Here is a 25,422-nt window from a genome sequence, read left to right on the forward strand (position 1 = left end):
CCGAATTGGCGGCTGCAACCGCCGTACGGCTCGCAGAGTCCAGAACAGCATTAATAGCGTAAGACGCAAATGCCGAAGTCTGTGTGGTTATGGACGCCACCTGTGGCGCGGACGTGCGTGTGGCTGCGTCGATTTGCGCTTGACCTGCTGAGATAGCTTGCAGCGCCCATACGGCTGCGAATGCTGGGGCAAAAGAAGCGCCGATAGCTTCATAGATGGATTTCAACCAGAGCTCCATCTGCCTGTCAGTGGCATCTTTGAGTGAAGCCCCGTCTTCCACTGCAAGTATGGATCTAGCTGCCAGTCTGGAGATTGGAGGATCCACTTTGGGACACTGAGCCCAACTTTTGACCACGTCAGGGGGAAAGGGATAACGTGTATCCTTAAGGCGCTTAGAAAAACGCCTATCTGGACAAGCATGGTGATTCTGGACTGCCTCTCTGAAATCAGAGTGGTCCAGAAACATACTCGGTGTACGCTTGGGAAACCTGAAACGGAATTTGTCCTGCTGTGAAGCTGACTCCTCCACCGGAGGAGCTGAGGGAGAAATATCCAACATACGATTGATGGACGCAATAAGGTCGTTCACTATGGCGTCCCCGTCCGGAGTATCAAGATTGAGAGCGGCCTCAGGATCAGAATCCTGATCAGCTGTGTCCGCATCATCAACTAGAGATTCCCCCCCGCTGAGACCCTGAACAATATGAGGATGTCAAGGGAATTATCAAGCGAGCTCGCTTAGTCGGTCTGGGGCCGGGGTCTGTGTCAGAACCCTCAGCCTGGGATCCATGAGACACCCCAGGAGGACATTGTTGGTCCAACTGAGGTGGGCCAGGGGACAAAGATTCAACAGAGTCCCTGTGCTGAGATACCGGCCTGGACTGCAAGGCTTCTAGTATTTTAGCCATAGTCTCAGAGAGTTTTGCAAACTCTGTCCCCGTCACCTGAACAGTGTCAGCAGGTGGCTCCCCCTGGGCCCCCCTTAGAGGCTCTAGCTGAGTAAGTGCCACAGGGGCCGAACAGTGCACACAATGAGGGTCAGTGGAACCTGCCGGTAGCGGGGTCATACATGCGGCGCAGGCAGCATAATAAGCCTGTGTTTTGGCACCCCTGCCTTTCGTGGGCGCCATGCTATTATCTTCCCTGAGTAACACAATAGGGTATATAGCCAGAAATCAACTGTGCACCATACAGTGTAAAATATGTATACCATAAACATATAATGTTACACTACTGCACAATGGGGCTAGCACCACAGGTGCTGCTTACCACCCGCCTAAAGCGGTTGTGAGGCCACCAGAGTCCCTGCCTGAGTCTCCCAGACTTTGTCCCCCTCTGTAGCGTCCAAGGAGCTGACAGGAATGGCTGCCGGCGTCCTGAGGAGAGGTGGGAGCCGTGGGCGTGGCTCAGAAAGTGCGGGAGCTGGTGCCTGCACTGTGCACAGTGAGGGGAGTGGAGTATGCAAAGCATGCTCCAGCCCTCAGTGCTGCTCGTTCTGTGCAGCGTCCCGCCCTTCCCCTGCCTGTCAGGGCTGTGGGCGGGAGGAAAGGAAACTAGGCCGCAAAAAGCCGGGGACTCTAGTAATAAACGCGGCCGCCGTAAAAGCGCGGCCGGCGCGAAAGTCCCCGGCGCACTACAAGTCCCAGCCGCGCCGCAGTGTTTCCCTGGCAGCGGCGGATAGTGCGGCAGTCCCTATACATAAACACACTCAGCAGCGCTGAGTGTGTAATGGCACATATTAACCCGGTCAGCGCCGCGGTCCCCGGTGCACTAGCACACCCAGCAATGCTGGAGTGTTGCTGTGCGCGGTCCCCACGGGGACACAGAGTACCTCCAAGTAGCAGGGCCATGTCCCTGAACGATACCCGGCTCCTATCCAGCAGTCTCCCAGGAGTTGTGGATGAAGCACGGTCTCAGTGCCTGGAGACCGATAGGATCCCACTTCACCAGAGCCCTGAGGGGGATGGGGAAGGAAAGCAGCATGTGGGCTCCAGCCTCCGTACCCGCAATGGATACCTCAACCTTAACTACACCGCCGACAAGAGTGGGGTGAGAAGGGAGCATGCTGGGGGCCCTATATGGGCCCACTTTTCTTCCATCCGATATAGTCAGCAGCTGCTGCTGACCAATCTGTGGAGCTGTGCGTGCGTGTCTGACCTCCTTCTCACAAAGCAAAAAACTGAGGAGCCCGTGGGAGCACGGGGGGTGTATAGGCAGAAGGGGAGGGGCTTAACACTTTTAAGTGTAATACTTTGTGCGGCCTCCGGAGGCATAGCCTATACACCCAATTGTCTGGGTCTCCCAATGGAGCGACAAAGAAAACTGCATCCTCTGTTGATCCTCACCAACAAAAAGGGGGTAAGGCCAACTTCACAATTTGGGAAACACCAGTTTAGACATGCGGTTTTTCTGCTGGGGATGTATGGCTATTCCTGTGCCTGCCAGAGCGGGAGACTTCATACTCAATGTTGCTTCATCTTTTATATAAAATTAGATCCTTCTATGACATCAATAAAACACAATTGAACAGGGAACGTCAATTGTGCACTTTAAAGTTAATGCACTTTAATAGTAAAATAAAAAAAACCTTAATATTTTTACAATTGGGAGTGAAAAATAAAGCACCCAAACAAACCTGTTGTACGGCGTCCTCTGTTTTCTTTGGACTCGTCCGATACGCTTGTGATATGTCAGTGATTGGTAAAGGCATTGACGTTAGTGTAAAATTCCTGAAAAGAAAAAAATATATATATAAATTGTTAAGAGAATTAACCCTTGCAGATGCTGTGTGTTTTTGCCCTGTTATCAAAGCTGTGTAGGGCTGTGAGCTAGTGACCATTGCTGAGGATTTCCCTGCAGCAATGACCTGATGCTGCAGTACTGACTGAACAGTATCCGGCTTAGGCTACTTTCACACTTGCGTTCAGCGCAGTCCGTCACTATGGAGAATAGCGCAGTCCGTTAACGCACTGCGCTATTCTCCATAGACTTGTATGGACGACGCACTGTAACGCAAGTGTCAGCGTTGCATCCGCTGGACGACGCAGCGTCGTTATTTTGACGCTGCGCCGGACGGGAGGAACGCAGCATGTAACTTTTTTTGAGTCAGTAGGATTTCACTGCGCATGTTCTTTTTTTTTTTTTTTCTTAAAATCACAAACTTTATTTTGTCTCTCGGTGGCCGAACGTTCAGCTGAGCGCCCGGCCGCCGGCATTTGAGAGCGCTCAGCTGAGCGCCCGGCCACCGACATGTGAGAGCGCTCAGCTGAGCGCCCGGCCGCCGGAATTTGAGAGCGCTCAGCTGAGCGCCCGGCCGCCGACATGTGAGAGCGCTCAGCTGAGCGCCCGGCCTCCGGCATGTGAGAGCGCCCAGCTGAGCGCCCGGCCGCCGGCATGTGAGAGCGCTCAGCTGAGCGCCCGGCCGCCGGCATGTGAGAGCGATCAGCTGAGCGCCCGGCCGCCGGCATATGAGAGCGATCAGCTGAGCGCCCGGCCGTCGGCATGTGAGAGCGCTCAGCTGAGCGCCTGGCCGCCGGGATGTGAGAGCGCTCAGCTGAGCGCCTGGCCGCCGGCATGTGAGAGCGCTCAGCTGAGTGCCCGGCCACCAGGTGATCAGCTGATCGGTCACAATAGTCTGCTTCTGGTAAAACTATAAAAAAGAAAAAGAAATAAAAAAAAAAAGCTTTCCGTTGTTTTGTACAATCCGTTGCATCCGTTGTGCCATTATATGCAACGCATCCGTCACACAACGCAATGCTACGGATGCCGTTCAACGCAAGTGTGAAACTAGCCTTAGGGCAAAGGAGTTTGTGAGGGGGATGAGCTTCCTACTCCAGACCCAGCACCAGCATCAGCATACCGATCAAACGTCCTGCCCAAGAGGTGCAGCCACAACAGGTAAAATATATGGCGGAGCAGAGAGCCCTTGACTCCCTGCTTTGCTACTTACTTTGGTAAGTCCCACGCAGCTTTAAAACTGCGTCCACTGGTGGCCATAGTCTATACACTAATCCTACTTAATTGTGCCACCTGTGCCCAACAGCAGGCTATACGAAATAGGGTGAGCACCCAGCCACTTGCTGTGGGAGCAGGATGAGGCAAGTTTGACTTATAGAGGCATTAAGGGGACATTATTAGTGTTTTGGAGGTACATAGGGGGCATTACTTTTGCATGGAGGCACAAAGCAGGATATAATTATTGTATGACACACAAAGAGGGAAATAATTTTTAATGGGGCTCAATGGGAGACACTGACAAGCCGGCATGATCTCTGCATGGGGACACAAAGGGGGCACTATAACTGTTTGGATGTATCGTGGTGCACTGTTTTTGTTTAGGGCACAATACTGGTTTATGGTAATGGGGTGTGGGATTAGTACCGTGTAGGGCACTATGGAGTTTGTTTAGAGGTGGCTAAAAGTGATGAGCCAAAGATTTCATCAGAAGCAAGAAGTGGATGGAAGAAGTTGTCATGGTGGACTGGGCCAGATGGTGAAAAACAGGTAAAAGGAATAAAGAATAGCAACTATCATGATGCAGTACGGGCTGCACCAGGTGTGAACAATCACAGAAGTAAAAAAAAAAAAAAAAAATCCCTTTGCTTTGGCTCATATAATCTAGTTTTGTGAATGGAAAAAAATACTCTGGCCCAGAATTCTGGAGTAAACACTTTGAAAGTCCAAAAAATGTATGTGAAACTCGAAATTGCGTCTTTTGTTGTTTTCACACCAGTTTAGTCTAGCTGCACCAAAATGGGTGTAAGTAGGGTATGACTGGAGAGGGACGGGGCCGTTACGTCACACATTGTCGAATTCATGAGGAGCTGTGGCACACCATACGCCCAAACTTTTACGTCTGTCCCTGAGTTGAGTAATATTTGTGTTGAGGAGAACAGAGGCACATGCACAAGGAATCTGTCAGCAAGCTTTTGCTATGTAATCTGAGAGTAACATGATTTAGGGGCTGAGATCCTGATTCCAGCGATGAGTAACTTACTAGGTAGTGTTTTGTTGATTCAATAAAATCACAGTTTAATCAACAGGAGACTATCATTCCAGGACTAGCTGCCTCGTGCCATCTAGTCCTCCTGCTCTGTGCAACCCCGCCCCATCTCTGATTGGCACCTTTCTGTCAATATCCAGTGTACACAGAAAGCTGCCAATCAGTGGTGTGGGTGGGGTTATATAGGAATCAGCATTTTGAGCACTGCTAGAACTATAACAGAGAAAACAGAGATTGTATCAAAATGACGGTATGTAGATCAGCGAGTGACGCATCACTGGAATCAGGATTTCAGCCCCTATATGATGCTACTCTCAGAAAACCTGATGACAGATTCCCTTTAAGCATGCGACTTTTAATGAATCAGGTGCCACAAGCACGTCCCCTCATCAAGACTGGCATCAACTCCTTTGGTCTTGATGAATCGATGATAAAGCGCGTAGAAACGGTTAAAAAGATCCACAAGAGTCACACCAATGGCTCCTCAAAATAAAAATTGACTGACATCAAACCCACAATGTTGTAAAAATCTATGAAAAAATATATATATATTGTGAAGAAATAAACAAAATTAGTCCCCTAAATGCATTAAAAAAGCAACACAAAAAACAAACGACTTTACCTTTTTAAGGCATCGGCCACATACATGAATCCAACGAATGTTGTATTATTTCTGTCCCAAATCAATGTTCTGTCGGGGGTTAAATGAAAGAAAAAGTGTGAATATGGCGCCCTTTAATTTATAGTTAAAGTGATTTCTTATTAAGCGGAATACAGATGTATAAGAAGCGACAAAAGGAGAATTTTATATTATACAGTATTTTATATATATATATATATATATATATATATATATATATACACACACACACACACAGTATTTAATATATATATATGTATCTATATCTATCTATATATATATATATACACATACACACACATACACATATTATATATATATATATATATATATATATATATATATATACACACACACACACACACACACAGTATTTAATATATATATATATTTATTATATATATACACATACAGTATTTAATTAATATATATATATATATATATATATATATATATATATATATATATATATATATATATATATATATATATATGAAGAAAAACAAAAAGCCCGCACTAAATGTGCACTTCAGCACTAAAATTCCAAACTGTACTTATTATAAAAATTTTGAGATTTTTGGCAAAAAATTGCAATTTCTTGAGCTGCCTCGCCACATCACGGCAAATCTCATTTGGGCAGTCCTAACACTAAAATATTTTTATAAAATGTGCCATACGGCCTCACATATGAATAGTAGAACTGCTTTTAGCAGCACTCACCTGGTCTATTTCAATCCCGTACCCATGACTGAGTCATGGCTGTGGGCGGGACAGGTCCAAGCAAATGCTGCATGAAGTAAATAGCCTGTGGACAAGGCCTGCTGACTGAATGTGAACAGTTACCAATCGCCAAAATCTAGATAGGTGGAATACATCCCAAATTGGGGTGCATAGCAAGGTGGGGGTCAGCCACCGACCAATTCAATGAAGAAAAACAAAAAGCCAGCACTAAGTGATTTCTTATTAAGCGGAATACAGATGTATAAGAAGCGACAAAAGGAGAATTTTATATTATACAGTATTTTATTTATATATATATATATATATATATATATACACACACACACACAGTATTTAATATATATATATATCTATATATATATCTATATATATAGATACACATACACACACATACACATATTATATATATATATATATATATATATACACACACACACAGTATTTAATATATATATATACACACACAGTATTTAATTAGTATATATATATATATATATATATATATATATAGTTATGGGTTAGTAACCTGTTATCCAACAAGATGTAGAAGCATTAAATTCATAGGAATTAGGCAAATGAACAGGACGCCCTCCGGACAGAATTTAGACAAATCACTTTAACCCCTATCTGACATTTGCCATGTATATATATGTATGTATGGAACGGAACGCACTACGTATATGTAGGATGCCGGCTGTAGATGCACCAAATTCATTAAGTTTCTGTCACATGGAATTTTGCAAACACTTTAGTGGTGGCATTGCATTCTGTCCAGATTACAGATGCTGACACTCCGCCCAATGATTTCTCTGGTATCTGGGATCAACACAGGCAGACTCGTGTGTCGACCTGCTGTGTGCCGATTCATAGACAGGATAGCAAGAGTTAATCTCTGCTAGTCTGAGTCCTCCTTTAATCACATGTTGTGTGGAGACCTATTACATCTGCTTCCTTCCTATTTATTTTGGTGGTATCCTTCTACCCATGCCAGCTATAGTTTATTCATTGTTGATGTGTGAGGTGTGGTGTCCCTGGTGAATATTGTGCTTATTGCTTGGAGTGTTTGTGGAGTTTACCCCTGTTGTTTTGTAGCTTCCTTCTTGCTCTTGTTTTCCTCCTGAACCTCTTATTGTCTTACCCTGTGTATGTGTGCTTGCTGTGTGAAAGAGTTTTGCTTTTTCCCTTTTTCTGTTTTTTTCTGTGGTTTTCAACACAGTCCTGTCCTGTCCTGGCGCTCCCTGGGGGAGGGGGGAATTAGATCACGACTGGTCAGGAGCAGGGCCAGGAAGAAGACTGAGGCCTCTCCACTATCAGGAGTATCCCTGAGAATGAGAATAGGGATAGCATTGGGCCCCCTAACTTGAGGGACATTTTGGGTCCCCCGTTCCCCGCTATCCCAAAGTTGTCGTGACAGTTTCTTGCATTTCTAAACAAATTAAACGCATTTTACATCTGCACGCCCATCATTAAGACTGACATACAAAATGCCATTCTTAATTAATTGGGCTCTGTATCTTGCAGGGTGAGCCCCTTAAATAGTAATATTAATAAACAATAATTGCAATTTTTCAGTCACTTTGCCTCTCATAAAAAAGAGAAAAAAAAAGAAGGGAATTTTGTTTACTTACCGTAAATTCCTTTTCTTCTAGCTCCAATTGGGAGACCCAGACAATTGGGTGTATAGCTATTGCCTCTGGAGGCCACACAAAGTATTACACTTAAAAGTGTAAGGCCCCTCCCCTTCTGGCTATACACCCCCAGTGGGATCACTGGCTCACCAGTTTTAGTGCCAAAGCAAGAAGGAGGAAAGCCAATAACTGGTTTAAAGACCAATTCAATCCGAGGAAACATCGGAGAACTGAACCATACCACATGAACAACATGTGTACCCGAAAAAACAGAAAAACCCCGAGAAAACAGGGCGGGTGCTGGGTCTCCCAATTGGAGCTAGAAGAAAAGGAATTTACGGTAAGTAAACAAAATTCCCTTCTTCTTTGTCGCTCCATTGGGAGACCCAGACAATTGGGATGTCCAAAAGCAATCCCTGGGTGGGTAAAAGAATACCTCATGATAGGGCCGTCAAACGGCCCTCTCCTACAGGTGGCCAACCGCCGCCTGAATGACTTATCTACCTAGGCTGGCGACTGCCGAAGCGTAGGTATGCATCTGATAATGCTTGGTAAAAGTAAGTAGACTCGACCAGGTGGGTGCCTGACACACCTGCTGAGCCGTAGCCTGGTGCCGTAATGCCCAGGATGCACCCACGGCTCTGGTAGAATGGGCCTTCGGCCTTGAGAGAACCAGAAGCCCAGTAGAACTGTAGGTTTCAAGAATTGGTTCCTCGAGCCCCCGAGCAAGGGTGGATCTGGAAGCTTGCGACTGTTTACGCCGACCAGCGACAAGGACAAAGAGTGCATCCGGGTGGCGCAGGAGCGCCATGCGGGAAGTAGAACCTGAGTGCTCTCACCAGAACCAACAGATGCAAATCTTTCTGAAATTGATGGACTGGACGAGGACACAAAGAAGGTGAGGTGATATCCTGATTGATATGAAAATGGGATACCACCTTAGGGAGAAATTCCGGAACCGGACGCAGAACTACCCTGTCCTGGTGAAGGACCAGGAAGGGAGTTTGTATGAGAGCGTTGCTAGCTCGGAAAACTCCCCTAAGAGACGAGACCGTTACTAGAAGGCCACTTCCCGTGAAAAACGGGAAGGGAGACATCCTTCAAAGGCTCGAAAGGCGGCATCTGGAGAGCAATTAGAACCTTGTTCAGATCTCAGGGCTCTAACGGCCGCTTGTACGGAGTGCTGAGAAGACAAACTCCCCGTAGGAACGTGCGTACCTGAGGAAGTCGTCGTTTCTGAAAAAATACAGATAGCGCTGAGACTTGTCCCTAAAGGGAACTGAGCGACAACCCATTTTCCTACCTAGATTGCAGGAAGGAAGGAAACATAGACGATGCAACCGGCCAGGGAGAAACACCCTGCGCCGAGCACCGAGATAAGAACATCTTCCACGTCCTGTGGTCAATCTTGGCGGACGTTGGTATGCTAGCCTGTCTCATGGTGGCAACCACGTCCTGAGGTAATCCTGACGACACTAGGTTCCAGGACTCAATGCCACACCATCCGGTTGAGGGCCGTAGAATTCAAATGGAAGAATGGCCCTTGAGACAGCCAGTCTGATTGGTCTGGTAGTGCCCCCGGTTAGCCTACCGTGAGGCACCACAGAACCGAGTACCACAACATCCTCGGCCAATTTGTAGCGACGAGGATGGCGCGGCCGCAGTCGGTCTTGATCTAGCGCAGTACTCTGGGCAACAATGCCAGAGGTGGCACCTAAGGTAGCTGGAACTGCGACCAATGCTGAACTAAGGCGTTTGCCGCCAGAGCTCGATGATTGTGAAACCGTGCCATGAAGCTGGCACATTGTTGTTGTGCCGTGACGCCATTAGATCGACGTCCGGCCTCTGTCAGCGGCGCCAGATCTCCTGAAACCCGTCCGGGTGAGGAGACCATACTCTTTCGGCCACACCTCAGCGACTTAGGAAGTCAGCTTCCTAGTTTCCACACTTGGGATGTGAATTGTGGATATGGTGGATGCCGTGTCTTCCACCCACATCAGAACCTGCCGGACTTCCTGGAAGGCTTGCCGGTTGCGCGTTCTTCCTTGGTGGTTGATGTATGCCACCGCTGTGGAGCTGTCCGACTGAAGTCGGATATGCTTGCTTTCCAGCCGCTGTTGGAAGGATTGTAGGGCAAGATACACTGCTCTGTGTTCAAGAACATTGATCTGAAGAGTGGACTCTTGCTGAGTCCACGTACCCTGAGCGCTGTAGTGGAGAAAAACTGCTCCCCACCCTGATAGACTCGCGTCTGTCGTAACTATCGCCCAGGACGGGGATAGGAAGGACCTTCTTTTTGACCAAGAGGTGAGAAGAAGCCACCACCGTAGAGATTCCTTGGCCGCCTGAGAAAGAACGACGACCCTGTTGAGGGACGTCGACTCCTCGTCCCATTGGCGGAGAATGTCCCATTGTAGTGGACGCAGTAAAACTGCGCGAAAGGAACTGCCTCCATTGCTACCATCTTACGTAGGAAGTGCATGAGGCGTCTCAATGTGTGCGACTGGTTCTTAAAGAAGAGCTTGCAGCCCGTAGTGAATGCTGTTTGTCTAGCGGCAGCTTCACTATCGCTGAGAGAGTAAGAAACTCTATGCCTAGATATGTTATCGATAGGGTCGGGGTCGGATCTGACTTTAAAAAGTTGATGATCCACCCAAAACTCTAGAGAGTCTCCAGCGCAACGTTCGGGCAGTGTTGGCATGTTTCCTAAGAGAGTGCCTTGACAAGTAGATCGTCTAAATACGGGACCACAGAGTGACCCTGAGAGTGCAGGACTGTGACTACTGCTGCCCTGACCTTGGCGAAGACCAGTTGGACTGTCGCTAGCCGGAAGGTAGAGCTACGAACAGAGGGTGTTCGTCTCCTATAACGAAGCGTAGAAACGCTAGTGCTCTGGATCAATCGGCACGTGTGGATAAGCATCCTTGATGCCTAATGATGCTAGGAAATATCCTTGGGACCTTGAGGCGATGACATGGCGGAGGGATTCCATCCGGAACCGCCTGGTGTCCACGAGCTTGCTGAGCATTTTTAGATCCAGAACGGGACGGAACGGCCCGTTGTTATAGGTACCGCAAAGAATTTGGGGTAAAAACCGTGACCTTGTTCCTGAAGAGGAACGGGGGTCATCACTCTTTCTGCCTATAGAGTGCACCCTGTTTGCAGAAGAGCAGCGGCCCGGCCGGGAGGTGGAGAAATTCTGAAGAATCGAGTTGGAGGACGAGAAGTGAGCTCTATCCTGTACCCGTGAGACAGAATGTCTCACACTCAATGGTCATTGACCTATGGCAGCTAAATATCGCCAAGGCGGGAGAGCCTGCTACCGACCGAGGCCGCAAGTCATGAGGAAGCCGCCTTGGAAGCGGGTTTTCAGACTGTCGCTTTTTTGGGCGAGACTGAGCCCGCTAAGAATCTTAGCTCCTCTGATCCTTTTGAGTCCACATTGGACGAGGAAAAATGGGACCTGCCCGAGCCTCGAAAAGGCCGAAAACCCCGACTGCCTCTTGCTCTGTTGGGGTTTGTTGTGTCCGGGCTGAGGAAAGGATGAATCCTTACCCCTGGACTGTTTGATGGTTACTCCAACGCTCACCAAACAGTCGGTCAGCAGAAAAAGGCAACTGGTTAGGCAACCTTTTTTGGAAGCAGAATCTGCCTGCCATTCACTTAACGAGCAGACCAGGCTCTGCTTAAAAACACGGAGTAGCGGAGGCTACCGCCGCACGGTTCGCAGAGTCCAGGACAACCTGAATCGCGTAAGAAACAAATGCAGACATTTGAGAGGTTAAGGATGCCACCTGCGGCACAGATGTACGTGTAACCGTGTCAATCTGTGTAAGACAAGCTGAAATAGCTTGGAGTGCCCCAAGGGAGAGAATGCCGGAGCCAACGGTGCGCCGACAGCCTCATAGATGGCTTTCGACCAGAGATCCATCTGTCTGTCAGTGGCATCTTTGAGTTTGCAGTTCCATCTCCCACTGCAACTATGGATCTAGCTACAAGCCTGGAGATTGGAGGATGCCGCTCGGGACATTGGGTCCAGTCCTTGACCAAGTCAGGGGACAGGGATAACGTGTATCCTAAGCCGTTTGGAGAAGCGCATATCTGGATAAGCGTGGTGTTCCTGGACTGCCTCTCTGAAGGCAGAGTGGTCCAGAAAAATACGTGAAGCTGACTCCTCCACTGGAGGAGCTGTGAGAAATAACCCACATTCTATAGATGGACGCTATAAGATTATTTACTATGGCGTCACAATCAGGTGTATCCAGATTGAGAGCGGTCTCAGGATCAGAATCCTGAGCCGCTACTTCCGCCTCATTACACAGCGAGTCCTTCTGTTAGGACCCTGATGAAACCGAGGCCGCTCATAGCGAGCCCACTTAGGCTGTCTGGGACTGACGTCCGTGCAGAGCCGTGACTCTGGGATGCGTGTGACATTCCCGGAGCTGTTAGTTATTCACACTGAGGGGGGCCATGGATCAATGATTCAACAGTGCCCATATTGTGAGAGACATGTCCGGACTGCTAGGCTTCTAGTATCATAGCCATAGTCTCAGAAAAACTGTCAGTAAATACTGCAGACACCGTCCTCATCCCCTGGCCATTAGTGCATACAATGGGAGTCTATGTACCTGCCGGCCGTATAGCCGTACATGCTGTACCAGCTGTATAGAAAAACATGTGGTTCTGCACCTTTGTTTTACACAGAGAATATGCTGATAACTCCTCCGCATAATCCAGGAGGGTATATACAACGTGCGACCAAACAGTGCAATGTATATAGTACAAGCATATCTATAAGTGCACTTCTGCACTAGTGGGGTTAGCACCACAGGTGCTGCTTAACGCCTGTTACAGCGATTGTGTGACTATCAGAATGCCAGGGTCTTCCACACTTGTCTCTGTATCGTACAGAAACTGACACTAATGGCTGCCGGCGTCCTTGTAGAGAAGGAAGCCGTGGGCGTGCCTGAGAAAGTGCGGGAATCCGGATTCACAGTGCACACAGTGAGAGGGGTGGAGTATGCAAAACATACTCCAGCTCTCAGCTCTGCTCTATGCAGCGTCACGCCCCTACCCTGACTGTCAGGGCTGTGGGCGGTAACGAAGGGAGACTAGGCCCAGAAGCCGGGGACTCGAGTTAACAGCGCGGCCGCCGTAAAAGCGCGGGCCGCGCTGAAGTCCCCGGCGCACCACAAGTGCCAGCCGCGCCGCAGTTCCAGCGGCCGGCGCGACCGATTCATAGAAGTGGCCAGCGTCCCGCCCCTCTCCTGACTGGCAGGTCTGGGGGCGGGAACGAACGGAAGCAGGCCGCAAAAGCCGGGGACTCTAGTTATCAGCGCGGCCGCCGTAAAAGCGCGGGCCGCGCTGAAGTCCCCGGCGCACCACAAGTGCCAGCCGCGCCGCTGCCAGCGGCCGGCGCGACCGATTCCTGGAAGTGGCCAGCGTCCCGCCCCTCTCCTGACTGGCAGGTCTGGGGGCGGGAACGAACGGAAGCAGGCCGCAAAAGCCGGGGACTCTAGTTATCAGCGCGGCCGCCGTAAAAGCGCAGGCCGCGCTGAAGTCCCCGGCGCACTACAAGTGCCAGCCGCGCCGCAGTCCCAGCGGCCGGCGCGACCAATTCCCATAAGTGAGCCTGCTTCAGCAAAGCTGAATGAGGCCATGGCACAGGCGCCGCAGCGCTGATGTCCCCCGGCGCACTACAACACCCAGCATGCTGCGGTGTGAGCGCCAAATGCACGGGGACACAGAGTACCTTGAGGAAGCAGGGCCATGTCCCTGATGTACTCCGCTCCATCCAGCATCTTCTCCAGGGGCTGTAGATGGAGCACGGTCTCAGTGCCTGGAGACCGGTAAATCCCACTTCACCCAGAGCCCTGTAAAAAGGGATGGGGAAGGAATCAGCATGTGGGCTCCTGCCGCCGTACCCGCAATGGGTACCTCAACCTTACAAACACCTCCGACATACAGTGGGGTGAGAAGGGAGCATGCTGGGGACACTATATGTGTCCTCTTTTCTTCCATCCGACATAGTCAGCAGCTGCTGCTGACTAAAAAGTGGAGCTATGCGTGGATGTGTTGCCTCCTTCGCACAAAGCACAAAACTGGTGAGCCAGTGATCCCACTGGGGGTGTATAGCCAGAAGGGGAGGGGCCTTACACTTTTAAGTGTAATACTTTGTGTGGCCTCCAGAGGCAATAGCTATACACCCAATTGTCTGGGTCTCCCAATGGAGCGACAAAGAAAATCACATAAAAGTCATCAGTCTTATGCACCCCAAAATGGTAACCAATCATTAAAATAAATAAATAAATAAATAAATAAAATAAATAACAGCTTGCCCTGACAAAAAAAAAGCCCTTATACAACAGAACCAAAGGAAAAATAAAAAAACATTTCAGAATAGGGCGATACAAAACAAGCTTTTAGGTGTTAAATAGTTATAGTAATATTATTATTATTATTATTATTATTATTATGGTTATTTTTTTATTTACTACTACTATGATGGTTATTATTATTTGTTTTTTTAAAGCAGTACTCTATTTTTTTGTTATTATTTTTTATTTACTACTACTATGATGATGATATTATTATTAGTATTATTATTATTAATTAGTAATAATAATAATAATAAAAGTACTGTATTAAAAAAGAAGGGAATTTTGTTACTTACCGTAAATTCCTTTTCTTCTAGCTCCAATTGGGAGACCCAGACGATTGGGTGTATAGCACTGCCTCCGGAGGCCACACAAAGTATTACACTAAAAAGTGTAAGGCCCCTCCCCTTCTGCCTATACACCCCCCGTGGGATCACGGGCTGCTCAGTTTTAGTGCAAAAGCAAGAAGGAGGAAAGCCAATAACTGGTTAAACAAATTCAATCCGAAGGAACATCGGAGAACTGAAACCATTCAACATGAACAACATGTGTACCCGAACAAACCAAAAATCCCGAAGGAAACAGGGGCGGGTGCTGGGTCTCCCAATTGGAGCTAGAAGAAAAGGAATTTACGGTAAGTAACAAAATTCCCTTCTTCTTCGGCGCTCCATTGGGAGACCCAGACGATTGGGACGTCCAAAAGCAGTCCCTGGGTGGGTAAATTAATACCTCAAGTTTGGACTGTAAAAACAGCCCTTCCCTACATGGAGGCAACCGCCGCCTGCAGGACTCTTCTACTTAGGCTGGCATCCGCCTAAGCGTAGGCATGCACCTGATAACGCTTGGTGAAGGTGTGCAGACTCGCCCAGGTAGCCGCCTGGCACACCTGCTGAGCCGTAGCCTGGTGCCGTAATGCCCAGGACGCACCCACGGCTCTGGTAGAATGGGCCTTCAGCCCTGATGGAACCGGAAGCCCAGCAGAACGGTAGGCTTCAAGGATTGGTTCCTTGATCCATCGAGCCAGGGTGGATTTGGCAGCCTGCGACCCCTTGCGCTGACCAGTGACAAGGACAAAGAGTGCATCCGATCGGCGCAGGGGCGCCGTGCGGGAAATGTAGATTCTGAGTGCTCTTCACCAGATCCAACAATGCAAATCCATTTCATATCGATGAAATGGATAAGGACAAAAGGAAGGTAAGGAGATATCCTGATTGTGATGAAAAGGGGATACCACCTTAGGGAGAAACTCCGGAATCGGGCGCAGCACTACCTTGTCTTGGTGAAACACCAGGAAGGGAGCTTTGGATGACCGCGCTGCTAGCTCGGACACTCTCCGAAGAGACGTGACCGCTACCAGAAAGGCCACTTTCTGTGAAAGTCGAGAAAGTGAAACATCCCTCAGAGGCTCGAAGGGCGGCTTCTGGAGAGCAATTAGTACCCTGTTCAGATCCCATGGGTCTAACGGCCTCAGTACGGAGGGACAATGTGACAAACCCCCTGCAGGAACGTGCGTACCTGAGGAAGTCGTGCTAGGCGCTTCTGAAAGAATACAGACAGCGCTGGAACTTGTCCTTTAAGGGAGCCGAGCAACAAACCTGTTTCCCAACCAGATTGCAGGAAGGAAAGAAAAGTAGGCAATGCAAATGGCCAGGGAGACACTCCCTGAGCAGAGCCCTAAGGTAAGAATATCTTCCACGTCCAGTGGTAGATCTTGGCAGACGTCGGCTTCCTAGCCCGTCACATGGTGGCAATGACGTCATGAGATAATCCTGAAGACGCTAGGATCCAGGACTCAATGGCCACCCAGTCAGGTTCAGGGCCGTAGGATTCAGATGGAAAACGGCCCTTGGGACAGTAAGTTTGGCCGGTCTGGTAGTGCCCACGGCTGGCCGACCGTGAGATGCCACAGATCCGGGTACCACGACCTCCTCTGCCAGTCTGGGGCGACGAGGATGGCGCGGCGGCAATCGGAGCTGATCTTGCGTAGCACTCTGGGCAACAGTGCCAGAGGGGGAAACACATAGGGTAGCTGGAACTGCGACCCATCCTGAACTAAGGCGCCTGCTGCCAGAGCTCGTTGATCGTAAGACCACACCATGAAACTCGTGACCTTGGTGTTGTGCCTAGACGCCATTAGGTCGACGTCCGGCCTCCCCCGAAGGCCCCAGATTTCCTGAAACACGTCCGGGTGCAGAGACCATTCCCCTGCGTCCATACCCTGGCGACTGAGGAAGACTGCTTCCCAGTTTTCTACGCCCGGGATGTGAACTGCGGATATGGTGGATGCTCTGTCTTCCACCCACATCAGAGTCCGCCGGACTTCTTGGGAGGCTTGCCGACTGCGTATTCTGCCTTGGTGGTTGATGTATGCTACCGCTGTGGAGTTGTCCGACTGAACTCGGATCTGCTTGCATTCCAGCCACTGCTGGAAGGCTTGCAGGGCAAGATACACTGCTTAGATTTCCAGAACATTGATCTGAAGGGTGGACTCCTGCTGAGTCCACGTACCCTGAGCCCTGTGGTGGAGAAAGACTATTCTCCACCCTGACAGACTCACGTCTGTCGTGACCACCGTCCAGGATGGGGGTAGGAAGGACCTTCCTTTTGACAATGAGGTGGGAAGAAGTCACCACTGAAGAGAGTCCTTGACCGTCTGAGAAAGGGAGACGTTCCTGTCTAGGGACGTCGACTTCCCATCGCTTTGGCGGAGAATGTCCCATTGAAGTGGACGCAGATGAAACTGCGCGAAAGGGACTGCCTCCATTGCTGCTACCATCTTCGCTAGGAAGTGCATGAGGCGTCTTAAGGGGTGTGACTGGCCTTGAAGGAGAGACTGCACCCCCGTCTGTAGTGAACGCTGGTTGTCCAGCGGAAGCTTCACTATCGCTGAGAGAGTATAAAACTCTATGCCAAGATATGTCAGTGATTGGGTCGGTGTCAGATTTAACTTTGAAAAGTTGATGATCCACCCGAAACTCTGGAGAGTCTCCAGCGCAACGTTCAGGCTGCGTTGGCATGCCTCTTGAGAGGGTGCCTTGACAAGTAGATCGTCCAAGTAAGGGATCACAGAGTGACCCTGAGAGTGCAGGACTGCTACCACTGCTGCCATGACCTTGGTGAAAACCCGTGGGGCTGTCGCCAGACCTAAGGGCAGGTCTACGAACTGAAGATGTCTCTTGATGCTAGGAAATCTCCTTGAGACCTTGAGGCAATGACGGAGCGGAGGGATTCCATCCGGAACCGCCTGGTTTACACTGCTTTTTGAGCAGTTTTAGGTCTAGAACGGAACGGAAGAGCCGTCCTTTTTTGGCACCACAACCAGATTGGAGTAAAAACCGTGACCTTGTTCCTGAAGAGGAACAGGGATTATCACTCCTTCTGCCTGCAGAAGAGCATCGGCTCGGTCGAGAGGTGGGGAAGTTCTGAAGAATCGAGCCGGAGGACGAGAACAAAACTCTATCCTGTACACGTGAGACAAAATGTCTCTCACCCACCGGTCTTTGACCTGTGGCAGCTAAATGCCGCCAAAGCGGGAGAGTCTGCCACCGACCGCGGATGCGGAGAGAGAGGGCTGAAAGTCATGAGGAAACCGCCTTGGTAGCGGTTCCTCCGGCTGCCTTCTTTGGGCGTGATTGAGCCCGCCAGGAGTCTGAGCCCCTCTGAGCCTTTTGAGTCCTTTTGGACTAGGAAAATTGGGACCAGCCCGAGCCTGGAAAGGACCGAAACGTCGACTGTCCTTCCTTGGGTTTTGTTTGATCTGGGCTGGTGTAAGGAAGAATCCTTACCCTTGGCCTGTTTAATGATTTCATCCAATCGCTCAGCCAACAGTCTGTCACCAGATAATGGCAAACTGGTTAAGCCCTTTTTGGAAGCAGGAGCTGCCTTCCATTCCCTTAACCCCAAGGGTCTGCGCAAAACCACGGAGTTGGCGTACGCCACCGGCGTACGGCTCGTAGAGTCCAGGACAGCATGAATAGCGTAAGTCGCAATGCATGCGAGGTTAAGGACGCCACCTGCGGCACAGATGTACGTGTGACAGTGTCTATCTGCGCAAGACCAGCTGAAATAGCTTGGAGTGCCCATACGGCTGCGAATGCCGGAGCAAACGACACGCCGATAGCTTCACAGACAGATTTCAACCAGAGGTCCATCTGTCTGTCAATGGCATCTTTAAGTGAAGTCCCATCTTCCACTGCAACTATGGAGGATGGCGCGGCGGAGAAAAGCTTGTCTGGATAAGCGTAGTGTTTCTGGACTGCTCCTCTGAGTCAGAGAGGCCCAAAAAGTACTGAATTTACGCTTGGGATACCTGAAATGGAATTTCTCCTGCTGAAGCTGCCTCCTCCACTGGAGGGGCTGAGGGAGAAATATCCACCAGTGTATTGATGGGCGCTATGAGATCATTCACCATGGCGTCCCATTAGGAGCATCCAGAATGAAAGCGGTCTCAGGATCAGAAACCTGATCAGCTACCTCATCATACAGAGAATCCTCTCGCTGAGACCCTGACCAGTGTGTGAAGTCGAGGGTCTCTCCCAGCGAGCTCGCTTAGGCTGTCTGGGACTGTCGTCCGTGTCAGAGCCTTCAGTCTGGGATGTATGGGACCCCCTTGGAGCACGGATTAGTTCCAACTGAGGGAGACCGGGGAGCCTTGATTCAACAATGCCCATGGTCTGAGTCACCGCCCTGGACTGCAAAGTTGCTAGAATTTTGTTCATAGTCCAAGACATTTTATCAGCAAAAAAACTGCAAACTCTGTCCTCTGGACAGTTTCACAGGTGGCCCTCTCTGGGCCACCACTAGCAGAGACTCTACCCATTAGGGGTTAGTGGAACCTGCCGGTAAAACAGCCTCACGTGCGGTACAGACAGCATTGAAAGCCTGTGCCTTGGCCCCCTTGCTCTATGCTGACGACATGCTGTTGTCTCCTCAGAGCTATCTAGGGGTATATCGCCAAGAAGCGACCGTACAGCCACAAGTCTCAGCCGCGCCGCAGCCTCCAGCGCGGCAGTTTCCCACAGATAAACTCACTCAGCTAAGCTGCAGTGAGTATAGTCCAAGCGCGCAGCGCTGTTGTCCTCGGCGCACTAACACGCCCAGCAATGCTGGCGTGTGTCTGTGTATGGTCTTGCAAATATAAGTACAAGGATAAAGTACACAAAAAAACACTGTGGCAATAGTGGGGTCAGCACCAAGGTGCTGCTTACCGCCCGCATAAGCGGGTAAGTGGTCGCCAGAATCCCTTTGCTGGGTCTCCCAGAGCCTGTGTCCGTTCTCCAGCTTAGATTGCCTGCAGGAATGGCTGCCGGCGTCCTGTGAAGAGGGGCGGGCCGTGGGCGTGCCCCAGACAAGAGCGGGAAACTGGCGTCCCCCTGTGCCCAGTGAGAGGGCTGGAGTATGTAAATAAGACTCCAGCCCTCGGCGCTGATCATTGTACAGCGTCTCGCCCCTTCCCTGACTGGCAGGGTTGGGGGCGGGAACGAAACGTAACTAGGCCGCAAAAGCCGGGGACTAGATTTATAAGCGCTGCCGTCGTAAAAGCACGGCAGCGCGAAAGTCCCCGGCGCACCACAAGTCTCAGCCGCGCCGCAGCTCCAGCAGCGGCTGGCGCGGTAGTTCCCGACACATAAACTCACTCAGCTAAGCTGCAGTGAGTAAAGCCCAAGCGCGCAGCGCTACTGTCCCCGGCGCACTAACACACCCAGCAACGCTGGAGTGTGTCTGTGCATAGACTGTACGGGGACACAGAGTACCTTAACGTTGCAGGGCCTGTCCCTGACGATACTCCGCTCCATTCCAGCAGGATCTCCGGGTCTGTGGATGGAGCCCGGCCTCAGAGCCTGGAGGCCGGTAAGATCCCACTTCACCAGAGCCCTCAGGGGGATGGGGAAGGAAAGCAGCATGTGGGCTCCAGCCTCCGTACCCGCAATGGGTACCTCAACCTTAACAAACACCGCCGACAAGAGTGGGGTGAGAAGGGAGCATGCTGGGGGCCCTAGTATGGGCCCTCTTTTCTTCCATCCGACATAGTCAGCAGCTGCTGCTGACTAAAACAGTGGAGCTATGCGTGGATGTCTGACCTCCTTCGCACAAAGCTTGAAAACTGAGCAGCCCGTGATCCCACGGGGGGTGTATAGGCAGAAGGGGAGGGGCCTTACACTTTTTAGTGTAATACTTTGTGTGGCCTCCGGAGGCAGTAGCTATACACCCAATCGTCTGGGTCTCCCAATGGAGCGCCGAAGAAATAAATATTATTGTTATTATTATTTAAAGCAGTAAGACATAATAAAAAACAACTTTATAAAAGTTGGTATCACCATGATTGTAATGATCTGCAGAATACAAGTAAAGTCATTGTTACTGCACAAAGATTGAACATTTTTACTAAGGTTCTTGGAAGATGGGGAGGGAAAAAAATGAAAGACGAAAAGGATTAAATCTAATGTGATATGATTGATGACAAAAGAAATTATATCATAATTAGTCAGTGACGGTTACCGTACTTATGATAAATCGGTCACGCACCTGATTTTTCTATTAATATGTAATGCTTTTGCCAATAGTTTAGCTCCAGCGTCTCCCATTGAATTTCCACTGATATCCAGCCTGGTGAGGTTGTTGCTGTTCCTCAGGGCCTGCAGGATAACATGGATTCCTGACTTTAATCTTGAATCAGCCAGAGACAGAGAATTAATTGTCTAAAAGGAAATAAAATAATGTGAAATTAAAAAGAAAATTATATATACATATATATATATATATATATATATATATATATATATATATATATATATATATATACATAACATATATATATATATATATATATATATATATATATATATATATATATAAATATAATTTATATAAATATATTATACGGTATTTATGTATTATATATATATATATGTATATATATATATATATATATATATATATATAAAACTTTAGATGATATGCAAAATATTAAAAAAAAATGTAACACAATAGACAACATAATACACACAAAATATTGAAGCACCTTTGGGTGAAATATTGAGATTGTGTTTTTTATGCATTTTTGTCCTGCTCCCATGGAAGCCTTTAGTGAAAAAAACATGGAAAAAAAAACAAAACAATCAACTTTATAGGCATAAAGGGTGTGAGTTTTTAGGAAATCACATCCACTTTAGGTGAACTTTTAATAATAATAATAATAATAATAATAATAATAATAATAATAATAATATTTATTCATTTATATAGCACTATTAATTCCCCAGCGCTTTACATACATTGGCTTTTAATCATAGAGTTTCTGCACAAAATTAAAATCACAATGGAAAAATGGCAGTGGGGTCCTTGACTATGGAATCTGCTTTCCATAGCTGACAAAAGTGTCCAATTTTTCCCCTTCGATATTAGGGAAGATATGAAAAATAACTATAAAAAAATGGAGTGTAGACAGCACCAGCCGCTGGGCACAGTGATTGGCTGCAGCGGTGATGTAGGCTGTAGTCGTGACATCACTCCTGCAGGCAGTAAACAGAGGTCGGAACTGCAGGGGAAAAGTGGCGCTGGACTTACGGAGGGTAAATATTGGGGCGTTCATTGTTTTAAACCCAAAGGGGTTGTCTGGGACTTTTATATTGATGGCCTTATCCTAAGGATAGGTCATTATCTGATTGGTGGGGAACACCTGGGAGCCCCAGTGATCTGCTGTTCCTGGTAGCGGGGGCGGCTGGATATGCTCAGTTGCACACGGCACCATCAAGTACTGTATATAGTGGTGGTGGCCAGGTAGTGTCCATCCACCCCCTATTGGGCACATGTGCAGTACCAGCTGTGACCACTATGCACTAGACAGTGCAGTGCACTTCCGCTCCGCAAATGAGCGCATCTGGCCACCACCGGGAACAAACAATCAACAGGGATGCCGAGTGTCGCACCCCGCCGATCAGATATCCTAAGGATAAGGCCATCGGTATAACAATCCAGGACTTCACATCTGCAGGCACTTGCCATTTAACAATCAATGCAAAAAAAATCAATATAAGTTTTCTAGCGTTTTTATATGGCTGTTCAGCTTATTAAATACCTACACAGTCATCATCTTGCAGCAGTTGAACAATTCGGTGAAGTATATCGGTGACGGACGTGCTAAAATAGAAAAAAAAAGTATTAACAACACTTCTTAAAAAAAAACAAAAAACTGAAAAAACCCCAAAGTAACAAAATCTAATCTATAGCACATATACGATTAGTATTCTACAGATATGGTTAGCAATGGGTAAAAATAATATATTAAATTAATGAAATATATGAAAAATAAAATGTGACTTGATGTAGAGGTGGGGAATATGGCAAAATACATTTACATAAAGATACCTGGAGGAATGCAATGATATACCTTTCATGAACTATTCTTCCTCCCTTCATTCCTTCTTATCCCCCTGATATGCTGTGTGCAGCCTGATCCAAGTTTCAGATTTTCTTTTGTGGGAGTGTCCCTCCCAGTAATACAGGCTGGATGTCAGCTCTTTGTATATTCAGGGTGTTGCAGCTTTCTTTACCTTACATGTAAGCACAGCTTCTATCTAGCATTTATTTCCTCCTTGTCCACTTTCCTTCTTTTTTTATAGCCTTATAACTTATATAGACTACATCGGCAATGTGTTTGTATGTTCTCCCCTTGTTTGTGTGGGTTTCCTCCGAGGTCTCCGGTCCTCCCACACTCCAAAGACATAATGATAGGAAATGTAGATTGTGAGCCCCAATGGGGACAGTGATGATGTCTGTAAAGCGCTGTAGAATTAATGGGGCTATATAAGTGAATAAATATTATTATTATTATTATGCCTATTTTTTCTGCCCTCCCTGAGACTGCACATGCTTTTTCCCCTGTCCACACTTAAGAGCTCTGTTTTCACCCTCCCTGTTTCTATCTCCAGCAATGAAAGCCATACAGAATAGATCACTGCAAGCAATCTACAGCAGCAAGACATTAGAATATTTTTAATGAAAACTATATATATATATATATATATATATATATAATTGCTTAACTTTGCAATTCAGATGTAAAAAATTGTAAGCAAATGTGTGCATAGCCTTTAATTAGCAGACACTTCTATGATAAATCAAAACTCATCTGGTTATAATCCGATGATATGAAAGTATATTAAAGAAGGTAAAATATATTTGCAATAAGCGTCTTGTACATTAGTTAGCATTTGGAGGGTGACAGACTCCCTTTAAGAGTCAGTAAAGGGAATATACAATTTTGCGGGAGGTTTGGTGTGGTACTGAGCATGCTCCACAATACCTGACCCCACCAACAACAAAAAATATCCGGAACAATGTGATGTCCTTATATTGGAAGTAGAAATGTCACAGTTCTCATAGCTCAGATGTTCTTTGACAACCATAGAACAGAATTGCCTTATTAAATACACAAATGTATAATACTCACTTAAACTTTGAATTGAAGTTTTTGCCCAGAGACAAATGTTTTATGGATTTACTTCTTCCAACTGATAAGATCAGTGTTACCATTTCAGAGTTAAAATCTACAGGGTCAAATAAAAGAATTACTAAAAGGTTTGGACTGGCCCACCAGCATACTGGAGAATTCCCTTGTGGGCCCCTATGCAGGATTAAGCTATTTATTTCCCTACGTTAACAGTATTTAGCCTAATATGTTTCAAACACTATGTACAGACGAAAATATCATCTTCATTCAACCAACAAACAACCTACTTTATTATTATATAGCAGTATGTATCAATTTGCGAATGAGGATACTGTAATATTTGTATGTAGCTGAACAGTGGGCTTCTGGAGTCAATATTACTCTGGAGTATCTCAGCTCCTAAAGGCTGATTACACGCAGCAACATCGCTAGCGATGTCGCTCGTGAAAGCACCCGCCCCCCGTCGCTTGTGCGTCACGGACAAATCGCTGCCCGTGGCGCACAATATCACTAGGACGCGTAAAATGGACTTACCTTCCTACCGACGTCACTGTGGGCGGCGAGCAACCTGTTTTTTAAGGGGCAGGTTCGTGCGCCATCACAGCAACGACACACAGCGGCCCGCCATTAGAAGCAGAGGGGCGAAGACCAGCCGCATTAACGACACGCCCACCTCGTTGCCGAAGGACACAGGTACGGTGTTGTTCCTCGTTCCCAGGGTGTCACACGTAGCGATGTGTGCTGCCTCAGGAAAAACAAATACAAATACCGGAACCTCTGTCTACAACAATAACAGCCGGTGAAGACACACGGAACAAGAAACCTGCCAACAGGCAATAGGGAGGGTGCTGGGTCTCCCATGACGGAACTATAAGAAAAAGAATTTACGGTAAGTAACATAATTCTCTTTTTCTTTATCGTTCCTTATGGGAGACCCAGACCATGGGACGTTCAAAAGCAGTCCATGGGTGGGAATAAACAGACAACTGAGAAGCAGGCAAAACCTAACTTCACAAATGGGCGACAGACGCCGGAAAGATGCGTCTGCCCAAGCCCGCGTCTGCCAAAGCATGAGCATGCCTTGGGTAGTGCTTCGAAAAAGTATGCAGACTAATTCGAGCTGCAGTCTGACAGACCTACTGAGCCGTAGCCTGGTGCCTGAAAGCCCAAAAAGGCGCCGACAGGTCTGATCAAATGTGCTCTGATCCCCGGCGGGGAAGGCACTTGAGTACACTTGTAGGTCTCGGAAATGGCCGACCTAAGCCAACGAACCAGGGTCGGCTTAGATGCCGAGAGACCGCTACGCTGACTAGCAGTCAGCACCAGAGAGAGGTGCACCGCCTAATAACGGCGGTGCGAGACACATATATCCGGAGCGCCCGCACCAGATCCAGGATATGCAACGCTTCCTCAAGCGATGAACAGGAGCCGGACAAAAGGAAGGCAGGAAAATTGCCCCGGATAAGGTGGAAGCAGTAAGCACCTTAGGGAAAAAAGTCCGGAGTCGGACGGAGACCACCTTGTCTTGATGCAAAAGACCAAAAAAGGGGGTGACTCCGAGAGAGTGCAGCCAGAACTCTCTG

General features: G+C 48.1%; 1 protein-coding gene across 1 annotated transcript in view; it reads right to left on the reverse strand.

Moving 5' to 3' along the window:
• Positions 1-25,422, reverse strand: part of LOC142254501 (capping protein, Arp2/3 and myosin-I linker protein 3-like) — a 116,373-nt gene that overhangs the window by 18,985 nt on the left and 71,966 nt on the right. Inside the window, exons 19-23 of the mRNA XM_075325590.1 lie at positions 23,840-23,936; positions 22,470-22,527; positions 20,914-21,086; positions 5,625-5,693; positions 2,636-2,729 (exon numbers count right to left, since the gene is read on the reverse strand). Of these exons, the coding sequence (XP_075181705.1) occupies positions 2,636-2,729; positions 5,625-5,693; positions 20,914-21,086; positions 22,470-22,527; positions 23,840-23,936 (491 nt within the window). The remainder of the gene's footprint in view (positions 1-2,635; positions 2,730-5,624; positions 5,694-20,913; positions 21,087-22,469; positions 22,528-23,839; positions 23,937-25,422) is intronic.

The sequence above is a fragment of the Anomaloglossus baeobatrachus genome, chromosome 10 (genome assembly GCF_048569485.1).
Source record: "Anomaloglossus baeobatrachus isolate aAnoBae1 chromosome 10, aAnoBae1.hap1, whole genome shotgun sequence".
Taxonomy (NCBI): domain Eukaryota; kingdom Metazoa; phylum Chordata; class Amphibia; order Anura; family Aromobatidae; genus Anomaloglossus; species Anomaloglossus baeobatrachus.